General features: G+C 38.1%; 2 protein-coding genes across 2 annotated transcripts; one reads left to right on the top strand and one right to left on the bottom strand.

Moving 5' to 3' along the window:
• The first annotated feature begins 1,362 nt into the window (after positions 1–1,362).
• LOC136279323 (adenosine receptor A2b-like) lies at positions 1,363–5,826 on the top strand. The gene is made up of 2 exons (XM_066162947.1): positions 1,363–1,579; positions 4,870–5,826. The coding sequence occupies exon 2, from the start codon at positions 4,897–4,899 to the stop codon at positions 5,824–5,826; it is 930 nt and encodes a 309-aa protein (XP_066019044.1). The 5' UTR covers positions 1,363–1,579; positions 4,870–4,896.
• On the bottom strand, positions 5,573–15,045 carry LOC131780699 (myosin-7). Its single transcript, XM_059097306.2, has 10 exons — positions 14,315–15,045; positions 13,626–13,829; positions 12,710–12,956; positions 11,462–11,595; positions 10,209–10,485; positions 9,546–9,761; positions 8,486–8,695; positions 7,545–7,647; positions 7,184–7,253; positions 5,573–6,452 (listed from the first exon to the last, which is right to left on the bottom strand). The coding sequence occupies exons 1-10, from the start codon at positions 14,957–14,959 to the stop codon at positions 6,351–6,353; spliced, it is 2,208 nt and encodes a 735-aa protein (XP_058953289.2). The 5' UTR covers positions 14,960–15,045; the 3' UTR covers positions 5,573–6,350.
• Between the last annotated feature and the right edge of the window lie 889 nt (positions 15,046–15,934).

Genomic DNA, 15,934 nt, shown 5'->3' with positions numbered 1-15,934 from the left:
CAATTGTTTCATAACATTTTCAACCCGATGGAAAGATTTTTTTCCCGATGGATTGGTTTGCTGACGTCATGAGTGTGCACAATATAGAATATGAAGCACGCTCACGGAATTGAATTTGATTTGACAAATTTACTAGCTTAGTTATAATATGTTTTGAATAACCGTAATGCACTTACCGGGTTTTTGTGGATCTTGTTTGAATACCGGAACGCTTGAAATTTTCCTTTCGCTTGAGCATTTCAGTTGTTGATTGTAAGCACCATATTTTGCTAAGTCGTATGGTAGCAGGCAAATCCAAGATATTCTTTGAACGAAAGAATTTTTCCATCAAATCTTTGACTTAAATAACTCTGTATTTTGTACTTTCAGTTCTTATGCTGAAGATTGTAAAATGTGAGGGACTGCTTTCTCCAAGAGGTTCAAGAGGTTGAAATAAAAGTGGTTTTCATTCTAAATATATATTTCCCATTTCAGGGTGCAAAGAAAGTCAGCCCGAAAATCATTTTTACCAGCCCGAAAAAAATTTTTTCGCTAGCAGAAAAAAAAAGAGCTGCTTTGCACTTAGTGCTGCCACACTGTAGAATTTTCACCAGGTCACCGCAAAACATGAATGGTTAACATGCATTTTAGACATTTTTAGAATTTAGAAACACATTTTATAACAGAAAAAAAACGGAAAAAACGGCGTTGAAACCGTGAAACCAAAGTTCTCAATGGACACACTAAGTGACAACGTCGACAACGCAAAAAGCTGCCAGTGAAAGTGCTTCATTCTCCAATTTGCCGCCAAAAAAAATTCCTGCTAGAGTATATCTCAGCAATTGACAGGGGAGATATTTAAATTATTAAAGGGATAATCAATATTTAGCAAATACAGCGTGCAAACAAAGTCGTGTCCGATAGCCCGAGGCTTGTGGATTTTGCGATCGGGCTAGTGGATTCTGTGGTTAACCTGCCCGAAGGGCAAGTGAAGAGTTTTCGGAGAATTTAAATTACAGAAATACTGCAAAACAAATGTTTTAAATTTCCAATCAATTCATGAGGACCATGTTTTTGTTTCCTTCTACAGCGGTTGTTTCTTGTGTTTTCCTTCGAAATTTTTCGCTAGGAAATTAGGGTGCGGCCTGCCAGGATGGATCCCGTCACGCACGACTGACGTTTGACAGCTGTGTTATTTTAAGGCCTAGCCTCGTTACCATGCTGGATTTTGCGCGTACTGTTTGTACTGTAGCGGCTATAGATTCAAGTTACAGAGTCTCATAACATAACTAGATACGCGGTTTCTGTTTTTATATTTCTGGTTTTCGCAAAGTTCTTCTCTGATTCTTGACATATGCTCCCAGACTACATTGAGAAGTTGGAACTATTTTTGTACCTGACCAGCTTCCACAGAAAGTAAATAGAGCTGTCAACCTTTGAGAATACTGCCAAAATATAAATGAGCTCGCAATTGCTATGGATGTTTTCTTTCTACTTCCGCTATCCACAGCAGAAAGCTATTCGTCCTTTAAGTGAAGTCCCACTACTATTCCTCAGAACTACTTACAGTGGCTGTTCTTAAAGAAGAGCTTGTTTACAGGTGAGATATAAAGGCAACAGGGCATGCAGCATATAAAGGCCATATCTTTCTTCCGATTTTAAATTCTCTAGAGTAGCTGTTTTTCCACGTTAAAAAGGTATAAAACCCGTACGAAGAATTTAAAGATCGTTTCGATTATGTGAATCTATTCGAACGACTTTTTGAGCCCGTTTTAATTTGCTTCTCTCAGTTTCGTTTTACAACCAGCTCATTTCAAAAATTCCCTGCTGCACCAGAGTCAAGAACACATCCAGAACATTATGCATTTCAACCTTTCTACAATAGTTAAGTAGATATTAAAGGGGGACGCCGACACATTTTGAAAACAAAATTGATTTCAAGGCAACTCATAAATTTACGCAGGTGAATAATATTCACAATGTCTCACTCGTGAGTTCTTAAGAGAAAAATGGAAATATTAAACAGTTTCTGAAGCGTCAGAATTTTTTCCAAATTTAGCTTCTTTAAGCTGTTTGTGACGCGTCAGAAACATTAATGTTTCAAATTCATTTTCTTCATTAGAAGCAGTTTGTTTCAAAGCGAAAGAAAATTTTCAAATTTATTTTCTTCAAACTGCTTCTGACGTCAGAAACATTGTTTTAAATTTATTTTCTTGTTTTTGACGCGTTAGAAATTTTTCAAATTTATTTTCTTCAACTTGTTTCTGAAGCGTCAGAAACATTGATGTTTCAAATTTATCTTCCTCATCAGAAACAGTTTGTTTCTGAGCGTCAGAAAATTTTCAAATTTATGTTCTTCAAACTGCTCCTGAAGCGTCAGAAATTTTTCAAATTTATATTTTCGTCAACCTGTTTCTTTCAAATTTGTTTTCTTATTTCGGTCGGAAATTTTTCAGATTTCTTTTCTTTAATTTGTTTCTGCAACAGACAAGTTTAGTTCTCTTTTTATATTTGCATATCCTTTGTAAAAACATGTCTTTTCAAACTCGAATCTTATTTCGTTATGTTTACGAGTGATCCAAGTTTTTTTCGGAAATCATCTCTGATCTGTTCTCTTATTACCTCAACGTCAGTCTCAGATGAGCTTCTTGCTTCATTTCTCAACCATTTTTTCAGGAAATATACAGCTCAATCTCGCGTAAAATTGAGTTGAACTCAACGTCAGAGATAGAATTATTTGCAATCGCCTTTGAAAACAACCTGCTGACTGACAGGTACTTTGTCTCAGGGATTGAAATAGTTTTTCATGTTTTGTGATTTTTTTATCAAGAGTTTTGCTCCCAACGCTAAATGTTGATGTAAATCCCAAAAAGCCGGCTAAGCCAGCCGATTTAAAAATGTCCACTGAAGTAATTTTGCGAAGCCTCGAAGGGGCAGGCCGCGGAGCGTTAAGCTTTTTGAGCCGAGGGCCGCAAAAGGACCCAAGTCCTGAAGGGGCAGGCCGTGGAGCGGTAAACTCTTCGGGTTGGCGGTATGCCAGGAACCGCGAAGCGGCCTAAACGTTCCAAGCTTATTCATCCAATAATACCAAATGCATTTAGGTTGAAATGAAGTTTCTCATTACCGACGTGGCCTTGGCAAATAAAAGAAAATTAGATCCGTTTGTCATACAAAGGCTGTGACAGGAGTAACATCGGCTGTATTGTCTTCAAGCGGTACGACGGTTTCTCTGAGTAGAGTGGGATTATTGAGGGAGCACCCATAAATTATCTCTAACTCAAACCTCAAAGGGAGGCCATTGATTCCCTTCGGTCACGAAAATTCGCAGATCGAGTCGTTTCTGATGTTTCGCATATATATCACAGTCAGAAGGATTCTTTGATGGGTGGAATTCAGAGTGAATCGACTCTTCCAGGTGACCCGACTTTCAGCCATACAAATAATAATTATGACACTTCATCGTTCAAACGAATGCATGCAGAATTTGGAATTTCACCAAGCGCGGAAGAAGGTGATAATCACGGTCTCGCAACTGTTTTCATTTGTGTCATATTTTGCATATTTTGGTCCGGAAGCAGATGATTCAACGACTTGCCCTGGAAGAAACAATTCAGCGATGAGGGTGGAAAAGCTATCAAAGGAGTTCTTTTGTTTTCACAGACATTACTTTCATCGATATTCTGTTACCCTTTTTAGCATAATTTTTCTTTGTCTGTGTCATTCAAGTAAGTTCTTTACCGTAAATTTTATCTATTCGGATCTATCGTTTGACTGTTTGAACCGCCTAACTGTTTATACTGTCTCTATCAATCGCTTTACTTCGCTTTAAATCGTCTCTAATTTGCCATTTGACTCGGATCTCGTACAGCGTTTCAACCACCTCAAATGTTCATTTCGCTCCAATACTGCAGTTTATTTCGTTTGCTGCTTAGAACATATAGGGTGATTTTGGCCCCAATAGATTAATGAGCTCCACTTCGAGAGATGCCTTGTAGTTAACAGCTTCAACATACTTCTTTCCGTGTTTCCTAGAGAAAAATTGTAAAAACATCCATTGCTGTTAGGAACACAGCGGCCGAAACTAAGGCACGCGCAAATGAGGTCAGTTTTTGGCGCCAACCGCGCTCCACTTTCCGGAGCAAAAGCCCAATGGAAAACTATAATAAACTACCACTGTCACATTGAAACAAATTCTGATGTAAAAATGAAAACTAGAGACTCTTCGAGCACAAAGTTTATTTAATTACATGCAGGTTTTCTTTTCACATTGTGTTTTAAATGTTACAAAAAAGGATAAAGGTCTGAACTCTTAACTCTTAACTAGACGATTAGAAACGAACAACGATCCAATCACTAACCTTGGATGACCGATCGTATAACTGGAAATAAAGATCAGGGGCTTCCGATTTTTTTTCTATGTCGAACCTCCTCCAAGATTTGATTTGCTGAGCTGTAAACATTATCATGTTCTAGTAAGATAATTTACAGTTAACCGCTGTATTGATGATGTAAATTGTTCACAGTAAAATGTTTCTAAAGCTGACTTTTCTAACATTACCCCTTCATCAGAGCTAGGAGACATGTTTCTAAAGCTGACTTTTCTAACATTACCCCTTCATCAGAGCTAGGAGACATATCACAGCAGTCTGATCCGCACGCTTTCAGCCCTACGGGGACCGTTACTCGACTCAACTTAACGTTTCGTGTTTCAGGACTGTTTGATTTCTTTGATTGCTGATCTAAAATGCTTCTCTAACTTGATTCTAAATTACACAAAAGAATATCGTTTAAAAATACTAAATGTTCGTTTGCTAAAGTATTTTTGCTCCCCAAATTTTCTACAAGCTTCTTCAGTTCAGATTTAAGTGTAAACGTTTGTTTTCATGGCAGGTCAAAAGAAAAACGGTGCCCAGCAAAATGGATTTTAACTCTTGGAACACTTTCTGGGATATATGTTTTGGTGTATTGGTGACTTTGATCATTGCAGGGAATGTTCTCACCATCTGGATATTCTTCAAACACAGACGTCAAAAACGCACTTACCCTCTTCTCATAAGCTTAGCTGTTGCTGATTTGCTGGTGGGAATTTTCGCTATCCCTTTTTATATAAAAGCAGTTGTATCACAGGGATATACATGGTTCGTTATTTCCATCGGTGCTGACGTTTTCACTGGTATAACGTCCATCTACACTCTTGCGGTCATTTCCTTGGAGAGAATGCTCGCCGTCGGTTGGCCTGTTCGTCACAGAACTCTGAACTGTCGTGTGTACGTCTGCGCTATTAGTATACCGTGGATCATAGCGGCAATATTTACTACTTCAGTGGTGTTACCGATGCTTAATATAATAGGGAGGGAGAATTCCTTGTATTATATTGTTTTAATTTCTGGAATCCCTCTGATAGCTATATGTGTAGCAAACTTTGTTGTTTGGAAGAAGCAGAAAATGCCATTTCACAACCAGAATCATATCAAAAGAGAAGTGAAATTGGCGAAGACACTAGCTCTCATAACGGGAACATCGCTTTTTACCTGGCTTCCTTTTCAAATTCTAAATATTTTGTTTGCATTGAAAGTCACACAAAATTTTCACCTTATTGAATTAACAACATTTATTATCAAATTTTTACAGTTTAGCAATTCGTTTGTGAACGTGATAATTTATCCGTTCAGAATCCCACAATTTAAGCGCACGTTATTCCAGATACTCAATTTCTGTGTAATTCCCTTTGAAAGATCTAGAAATGAGGTATCTCCATCAACCGGGACCGGGTCAATTGTCTCCTTGATAACGTTTGATAATGCGACCTTTTCACCATCCAACGTTCAACAGGAAAGTTCACTTTAGAGTCTTAATCCACTCAGAAACATAAAAATGTAAAATATATAATATATGTGAAGATATATATTTATGAAGAGTGGAATTTGTTAAAATTTTGAAACTGGTGTCATTTACGAAGGGCATAGGAACCTCTAACCCTTGCGGTTCATATAATTTTCAGTCATTGTTGTTGCTCTGTTACTGCCGGTGTGTGCTACATGACATAGATTCAAAGGAGTATATTTATGCTTTTCTACTTTTTGTTTACCAGTCGACGAGAGTAGAAAAACAAAACTTTTATTACCAAAAAAAACAAATCTATCATCGGTAAAAACTCTACATTGCTACTGAACAAAATTGATGGAAAAAATTGATCATGAATTTAAAATGTTCCTTTTCTTCTGTCACAGGCGTGAAAACCTGCGTCCAGCAGTGCACATGCTAGACGCACGTGCTGAACGCTTGAGAGCCTAATCCTAGTCTAACGTGCTCTTATCCTTGGTTACTGCTCGTAACATCACAATATGTATCGTTTGCTGTCCAAGCTGAAACTACTCCACTAATTTATCCAACGCGTCTACAAATTCCAGAACATCAAACACAGTGTCCAGTTTAAAATCTGTCCTCACTGATGAATAGAAGAATTCTGGACACTGAAATTAAAACAACATGACTTGTCAGACCCATTGAGCTTGCGCACTGAACAAGACAAGTCTGAACATGAGCAATGAACAAGAACTAAATGGAGTTTAGGTTGAAAATCAATGCTCTGGGATCAGGTAATTTAAACAACTTTTAGGGCGACAATGAATATAATATATGAAATATATAAAATAAAATCCTTTGATCCCCAAAATAATGACCTGAAAACAACATTTTAAAATCAATGTTCTAGAATCAATATTAAGGGCAAAAATGCATATAATTAATAAAGCAAGATTAAACAAAATCCTTTGATCTCTTGAATGATGATCTGAAAGCAACATTTATCAGAGAAAATGTTAATTCCCATCCGAAAAAGGCGTAGTGCGCATAATTTTAATGGAAAATTTCAAAAACTAGTTTTTTGACGACGAAATGGCGGTCGATCCGAAACAGACACGGCTACCATGTTACAACATTGCCTGGTGTCTCTAACAACGTTAGAACAGTGATAGAACAGCGATAATGGCACCAGGTACATAAAATTAAAACTGAATCGTTTCAAACGGGCTCAAACGTCGCAGAATAGGGACACAATTTTTGATCAGGGTATTTTAAATCAGCGTATGTATGTGAGAGTCACGCGCGAAGGGAGAAGGGCCGTCATTTAGCAGTGACTTGTGCCCCCGCCTTTATTAAAAATATGCACTCTTCTGCCTGCTTAGGAACACACAACCCCTACCTCTCTTCTAAGATCTTGCAGACGCAACAAAATTTGACCATTTAGCCTTTTTAAAGTGTTGGAATCCAACCTAAAAAGCAAATTGTTTCAGAAGCTAAAAAACGTTGATTTGCTTTATAGTGCCCCTTTGTCACCAGTAGCAAAAGTTGGCAAAAGTGAAAAGCAAATATTAGCGAAACCTCAGCCTCGTTCCAAGCTCCAAAGAACCAAGAGGAAAGAGCTCAGGAGGAAGTTTTCGAAAGCTGACGTAATAGCTGGGGGTATGCCACTCCATTTCATTTCCCAGGGGAGAGTAACAATGCTCAACATCTCTTAACGCTTTGGGAATCGGGATAAGAATAAAAAACACAGTACTATTCACCTGTCTCTCAGTCCAACATTCTTGAGCCAGGTTTTCACATCACTACACGTCCACGATCTGATAGTAGACTGTGGTGAGGCGTCAACAACATCCAGAACTGTGGCTACATAAAAAATAAATAAATAAATAAATAAAAAAAACAGAAAAGAGAATAAATCAGTTGTCGTCTCTAGGAGTTGGAATTGTCTGGGCATCTGACGGATAATTACCTAATATAAAGAGTAGTCATAAAAAGTAGTTCCTTCAGACATATTCTGATGCTACTCTGGTCTGAAGATTTAATGAATGTAACCGTGAAGTTACAATTCATAGACCCAACGTTTCGACACTCTTGTCTAGTGCCTTCATATTCCAGGCCTCCAAACAAAGGCGCTGTGGTGGTAACGCCGATTAGTGGTAATAATTTTAGACTTGCCCCACCCAATTGTATGGTTAGTTAGGCATGTGTGCTGGAATAAAGCTGAATTTTCTTGTTTGCAAAAGAAAACCGCTTTTTAATGCTCTTTCAAACGTGTACCGAACTGACGTTTGGTCCGTCCGATATAATCGTTATCGCAGTCATTGTAGGGAATAGAATAAATGGCGACGGTTCGTTGTTCTTTCGTTAGGTTTGGCAAAAATGTGCCCCAAATTCTGAAAAGGTTTTTGAGTAACTTTAACGTTGTGGCTATTCAAAATTATCTGGATGGGTTCCGTAACACCCTGAATGCAAGGAATAACTACAAAATCAGTCGCTGGTTCCCTTTCATCAGGAGTGCTACCAGTTGTAACTGATTTTTGGCAGTTACGGAGAAAAGGTTTCGTATAGCCATTCGCCTTCAGGACATTAGAGACATATTTGCTCTCCTCAGCCTTCGAATCGAGTGAAGATGGTAGACAGTCAGCCCTGGTTACGATCATAACTCAAACGACCAAGTAAAGCAGTTTTGGTTTAATCATACCTTTCATAGTATTTTCTTGAAGTTCAATTTTTCCCCTGGTCCCCAATTCTTTCACAAGTTTGCTCACATTAGAGTCCAGTTTATGTTTTTCGCTGAAGTCAATCCAGAATTTGGATCCCACAATGAAGCCGAGCCAACCATCAGGTCTGTATTTACCATCCATCATCAAAGGGATGATGTCTTTGTGAAGCTGATATGTGTACTCTGCCTCTACATACATTATTAAACGAAATACAACTTCGTCAAAAACTCCAGTATAATTATTGTCTAGTTATCTCTAGGGAATGTATTCAACGTGTTCAAATACCTCCAAAGGATTGGCCAAGTTGGAACCAATGGAGGAAGACAAAGGGGTGAGACTACAAACTAGGCATGGGTAAGTCTTTTTTAATGAGACGTCAGGTCTTATATTGTTAGCTGGAAACAGGATTTTCTATGCTGCATTGCACCCTTCCTTCTATCATTTGAACTCCAGATTTTTTCAATGCCCTAATATCAGTCTTTTAAACGTGTTTCGAACAATCACAGCTTAACAAGGAGTAGTGGAGTGGTGTATCCACCTCGCATTCCCCAACTTCCTTTCATCATTTGGACTATCTAAAAAATCCTCTACGAATTTTTTTGAAGACTCGCATTCAGCTTCGAATATTGAAATCAGCTCAAAATTATAAATGTGATACCGAGTTCCTTCCATTAGCTTCCTTTGCCTCTCTCAGTAGTCCCTCTGGTCTAATTTATGCGTTGTTGAGAAAATATAACATTGCCATGCGGCCTGGTGGGTCTGGGCTATTTTCGTTTCTAACAAAGAGTTGAGGCTGTGGTGGAAAGCGTTGAAGACGTACTCTGATTGGCTATTCAACCTCCGAATATCCTTTCCTAATCACCTTCGAGTAATGCACGCAGGATTTGTGCCCGATAATATTGTAATCGTTGTAGGAATTGTTTTGCAAGTACAGGCTAACCACAATTCTAAAAAGCCGGAAAAATGCTAAGATTTCTATTATCGATAATGCTATATAAAAAGATCCTGCGAACGTTGCGAAGCAGTTTTCATCATTACCTGATCGACAGTTAGGACTCTCCTTGTATTTCTGAGACACACAGACTAATATCACACTTGCATTTTCCACAGCCTTGGCCATACTTTCCAGAGTAGAGCCACCCATTTCATCGATGTCCATCCAAACCTTGAAGCCGTCCGCCTGAAGTTTGTTTTTGATCTGAATCACGAGCTTTTGTACATCCCATTGGTAACTGATCATTACGTGCTTGGCGTCTAGAGTGCACATTAAAGAATAACAACAGTAATGAATTATATCATACCTTAATTGTGTTCTGATTTCACCTCTTCGATCCTACAGTTATTTCTATTACATAATCATTTCACACATAATCAGGGGGAAATTTCGTTTAATTATAACCTGCGAGCAGGCTTCATTATTAGAACTTCAGCATAAATGTTTTTTCACCCGTAATAAAATGTGAGCAACGCAGCCGGCGAGAGTGTGGGTCTGCAAGGGGTCAAGCGCCTCTTCATATTGGAGCCAGACTTCTGGCTAACCTCAAATCTCCTCGCCGGCGCGGCGCGTCCATCAGTGCTGATAATGAGGACCTACTCGCAAGCTAGTTTTATTAGGGAGAAATTTCGTTATACAAGGTTATTTCTGAGTCTATGAACACCATCATTGTAGTCGAATTGTCATCCCAAGCTGCGCATACTCACCTGACTCTTTAACTGACTGTTGTTTATCCTCTGCATGTTTTTCTTTTCCTTCGATTTCCCACAATGCGCCAGCAGCAGCTTTTTTCACTTCATTGTTAGTCGATGTCAGAAGTTTCTGTAATTCTGCTGAGGCATGCGCGTCCTTTTTGATTTCTTTCTTGTTTTCCTCGTCGAACGCCAACGTCCACAAAGTGTTACAGGCATTCACTCTCTCCTCGTCATCTTTGGCGTTTTCAAGCATCTTGACTAGAATTGGAATGGCTCCAGATCTAACAATCTAACAATAAAGTGATATTTATCGTATAAATACTTAAAAGTCTGAAGAAGCTGAAATCCATAGAATGTTTAAAGTTTTCATATACACCAGTTCATCTCAGTCACGAACAAGGCCAAGTTAAAGGATTCTTAGAGAATGATCTGGTCAAACCCCGCTGAGTGAAAACCTACAGATCCGATCAAAGAAAACCTAGCAATGATTTTCAGATTTACAGAATTTGTTTTATCCTTTCCCATTTCGACTGAACGTCGTAAAACTAAAACCAAGTAAATCAGGAAAGCCGGTTACAATAAGGGAAGATATTTCAAATTTGTAGGTAAGATTCTTTATTCAAACACGATGGGAATGAAAGCATTACGTTTTTAAAGAGTCGCGTAAAAGAAGCCAATTAGGACACAAGGAAAAACCTATTCCTCTTCCCAAGGGGCTGGAAAATGCAATTGGTCTCTTAGGTATTTAATTATTTTTTTATTTTTATTAAACGTTTTACACCCTAACATCGGGCAACATCATTACACATATTCTTCATACTGTTCTCTGTACATTTCCTTTGGTGCTGGCAAGGAGAATTTTTTTAACAATCAAAACTTTTTAGTTTTGTGGTCATTTCCTTTATTCTCATGATCTCAATCGGAAAAATCATGATGAGGAGTTAAAGGGTTAAAGAGTTTTTGCTTGTAAAGCGGCCAAGAAGAGTTCAAGGCCATTTAAATGACACACGTGATCGCCTGGAAACTTTGTAGCATTGCCTTAAAATTTCCCACTCCTCAAAGTACTCGTAAGCACTTTTCGATTGAGCGTGGTAAAACCAACGTCGAAGTAGTCACAAAGGAAAAACCGAAAATATTCCCATCACGAAGCCACTGAGAGGCGAACACTGAAAATTCCTCTAGTTAAAGATGTACGACTTAGGGTTGACGAAAATCCCCAAAACAACGATATCTAAGAAAATAAATGATCAACTGCCAACAGTTACCGTTTTCTTGTTGTTATCGTTGATTGCAATTTGCGTCAGTCCTTCAGCAAGTTCTCGGGCAGAAAATCCTAGATATCTATGGTAATCTGTTTCTATGGCCTTTCTCAGCAATCGTATGAGAAAATTGATTGGTTCTGAAATGAGACTGATAAAGTTGAGATGCAAAATTTAAAGTAAATAATTATCATATACTAGACAGCCACTTCGTTTAATTTTCATTTAGCACGAACTTGTTTCAGGAATTAGACATAAAACCGGAAGAAACAATTTTTTTAGTGAAAGGTGGGAGAATAAGGGATGGTTCGGAGGGGGAGGAGGTGGGGGTGGGAATGCTGAATTACACTTCAATAATAGAGGCGATCCGAAACCAAATGACAAAATTATTTCTTCCAAGTAATAATAAATTTAAATTTGTCTTAGACATACATTAATCCATTTACACGACTGATGAAATCAAACGACTAGGGACAGAAACATTCGCCTTCATTTAATTGTTGCGAAAAAAATTCATAGGCAAATCTGCGGGATGGAGAAAAAAATTTTCCATTGGGCGAGGTTTAAGGAAACTTTGAGATTCAAGAAACAGTAATATGATTTCCAAGGCAAGTTTGAGAGCCTAATTTTGCTTTTTATTACACCCATTTTGAAATCTCTGGTGGTTCCTGTAATCTGATTGGCTCTAATTGATGCGATTTATTCACAAATCGCACCATTTTTCGCTTTTTAAATCGCATCTTTTCCCCAGCCAACGAGGAGGCTACGCTAAAAACAAAACAACCAATCAGATTTTAAGGCTTGTTTAAAGTAACCGATCAAATTGCAGGAAAATGAAAGACAAGGACTATCATGGGGCAAATTTTGCAGCTTCTGTTTCTTAACTCTTACTTTTTCCCCCCAAAAAATGGACATGAATTTAATTTCAGACCGACTCAGTACTGCATCAATAAAACATTTGAACTGACCAAGTCCTGTATTTGAGTGATTTCAAAATGGATGTAATAAAGTGGTAATTGAACCTCGTGCCGTGCAATTTTGGTCTGAAATCATATTTGTGATTTCAAATCGAACTCACGCTGCGCACTCGTTCGATTTTGAAATCATGCGTATGATTTCAGCCCAAATTGCACTCCACTCAGTGAAATTACCATTATAAATAGAGGCTATAGTATTTATCATCTTTCAAATGTTTAGTGGCACGCGAAAGAAAAAGGGCTTTTACTGACAGCTTACTTATAAAAATTTTCATACCTTCATCCGCCATGATCAAATGGTTATTTTGTTCATCAATCAGGTACGCCAATATAAGTAGGCTCTTAGCACTGTAAAACGTGATTTCAGCTTTAAGGAGTGGCAGAAGCAATGAGTTCACGGCCTGGGCAGAAGCAAAGTTTGCTCTTGTTGGTACACGTTTCGAGAAATTGTGAAGAGTCCCCAAGCTCCTGGACAACATTTTTCCCCGCACTGTGAACTTCTTTAGACGTTGTGTTTTAGGTTCCTGTTAAAAAAAGATGGAAGCACTGGTAAATACATGATTCCTTGTAGCAGGATTTAACCTCTAAGTGTGCCTTGCTCTCAACGTATGGTTCCGTAGCTCAGTTGGTAGTAGCGCCCAACAAGAGGCATGGGTTCGAAACCCGTCGAAGCCTGTAATGAGGGCTTCGATTATGTTGATAAAGGCAGGGCACCTACTGTTATAAGCTTGATCTCTGCCTTTCTCGGATCCGTCAGATAAGGAGCTTTGGTTGAGAAGCGCGGACTCATTTTCCGAACAATGGCTGGCAATCAAGCGTACTACTGTTACTTTGGTCTCTTAAACAAGAGTGACTAATCCAAAGAAAGACGTAAAGAATCAATTGGTACAATAACTATTCCGTGTCATCGTAAGAACCCGAATAAGCCATAACACCCTCTTAATCAAGATCCCCTCTCAAGTGAGTTCCAGTCCTACCCCTCCCTCCTATTACCCATTTATCAACATTTATTGCTATTAGCTCTGTCTTGATAGCGGAAGTACAAATATACTTGCACATGTATTCAAAAGCCTATATAAGTTTCCGTTTTCATTAATGTAGTTTTCAACGAGAAAAATGCTTTTTGTAATTCAGTATTATTTAATTCATAATGATGATATTTACATTATATTTTACTACATAACTGTACTTACTACATATTTCACATTGTGTGGAATCGAATCTTGGAGTTCTTTGGACATCTCCACAAAAAGCTGAACCATACCGACTTCATTACACTCCAAGCAAAACTCGTCATGTAAGTCAGAATAATTCAGAAGGGCTCCCAAAAACAGGCAGATATTATCTTGCAATAATTCTAACGGGTTCGATGTCTTCTTGTCATTTTTCTCAGATTCCTAAAAATAAAAAGAGAGTTTTACAAGGGTGCTGCAAGTTTTGAGGTTAAGTTTGACTGAAACATCTCATATCAAACAAGACTTGGGCAATTAAATTATAGTCTCACTTGAAAAATTTACATATGTTAGAAAACACACTCACCGATCCATGATTCCTGACAACACTCATACAAAATATTTACCTTGTAAAAATTCAAAACGAAATAGGATACAAAAAGAAGGATTTTTGAAGAAATTTAATCTAACCGTAAACTTAAATTTGGGAGTGTGATAGAGTTTAAAAAAACTAAAAAATTATTCCATGAGGGCCATGGGAAAGGGAAAGGTTTCAGAGGAAATCGTCAGAACCCCATTCCTTGCCTGCGGGAGACATGACGTGGTTACCTGAGTAACAGCGAGATACCGTTGCTACGCTTCGCACGACCTGCACGTGCCAAATGAATCACTACATGTGAAAAGAGATGAGAAAAAAAAAAATGATATACCGTTTTCTCTGTATTCGCTGACGCTTCATTCTCCTCAGGTTGTTTTTCTGTACTTGTTTCTCTATCCCATTTTGTTAGTTCTGGACAATTATTCCTTCGATCAGTGATGATGTCGTATGCAAGCTTTGGAAGACCTAGGCGCACAGTGAAATCTGTTAACACAGCTTTCGCCGGCTTGTGCTGGTTAGTATAACCACTGAAAAGGCCTTTTATGTGTTCTTCTACCTCTTCTGTCGCTAGAATTCCATTAGCGAACGCTTCTTTCAATCCCTTGTAGTGATCTCTTGTCTTCTTCAACGCTTCTTCAAGTTTCGGATTTTTTTCAATGAATGAAGTTAGTATCATGCTTGACTCGTCCTCGCCGACGTCTTCTCCTCGATTGTGTTCATCATCGATCGTTGTAGCGATTTGTTCTTTTAGCTTTGCTAAGCCTTCGCTTACTGCCACGGTTTTGACGTTGCCTTTACCCGATGTAAGTCTATCTTCCATGTCTTCGTTTTGAGATTCTGTTGGCTCCAAAACTTCGCCGTGGTTTTCCGCGTTCGTACCTTTTATTTCGATATTGTTATTGGTTTGAACAGTGCTAACTCTGACGGAATCAGTGGCTACAACCCGAAGATTTTTTCTTGAGCTTCCAGCTCCCATCTATCAGCACGTTTGTAAATTAATAACTCCAGTGATAGTATTAACATTGAATATTTCGCCTTGCAATACCGATCTTTCTAGTTCGTGATCACTATGTATATTTTTTCGACAATTAACATATAATGCATGTTATCTTCTGGAGCCATGCAGCGTAACCATGGCAATTTTGTTTGTGCGTTCAACTAGGATTTCATATTTTAAGGATTTTTTTGGGTGATACTTTTTATACCAGTGGTAAATTTATTTGAAATTATAGCAACAAGTTAAAATATGTACTTTAGCGAAGTCCTTAAGTGATTTTCAGTCGGCATGACCCAAAAAAAAAAAAAAAAACAGATGAGTTTCCATGCTGAGTATTAACATCGAAGAAATCACTCAACCGAAACGTAAAAACAAGGGTTGAAAATCGTTCGACAAATATATATCCTCACTGTACTGCTGTATGTAAGTACCGTTTGAAATCAAGATAACAATTAACACAGACAACACATTACAGCGTTTTTTTGTTTCTGACGGAACATTTTCTGTACGCGTGTTCAATTAATTAGTACGTCTATCGTGGTCATTCTGTGAATGACGTTATTTCCTGGTGCTAGAAAGTAATAGAGAAAAACGAATAATAGCAGGTTTGGGTAGTGACGTCAACTTAAAAGGGAAAAATAAAGGTAACACTTTGTTTTTTATAATAGTCATGATGACACAAGGCAAATTTTAATAATCTTACAAAAGGATAATTAGCAAAACTCATTTCCTTCTTATCTACTGCAAGCAACTCGATTTAGAGCGTGCACAGTGGTTTAATACCCACTCAAAAGTCAATACCTGCTAGCCTGAGCTAACAAGTGTAAAGTTTTAGACTTGCTAGTGCCGTACGTGAAATAATAAACTATAAAGATAATGTCACTTGAAGAATGGTCAATGATTACTGACTTGCATTATATTAATCCCTCGTGACTTGTTAATTCATCGTTTAAA

Source organism: Pocillopora verrucosa, chromosome 3 (assembly GCF_036669915.1).
Source record: "Pocillopora verrucosa isolate sample1 chromosome 3, ASM3666991v2, whole genome shotgun sequence".
NCBI classification, from domain to species: Eukaryota; Metazoa; Cnidaria; class Anthozoa; order Scleractinia; family Pocilloporidae; genus Pocillopora; species Pocillopora verrucosa.
Note: the sequence above shows the minus strand (reverse complement) of the source record. Positions and strands in the feature narration are given on the sequence as shown.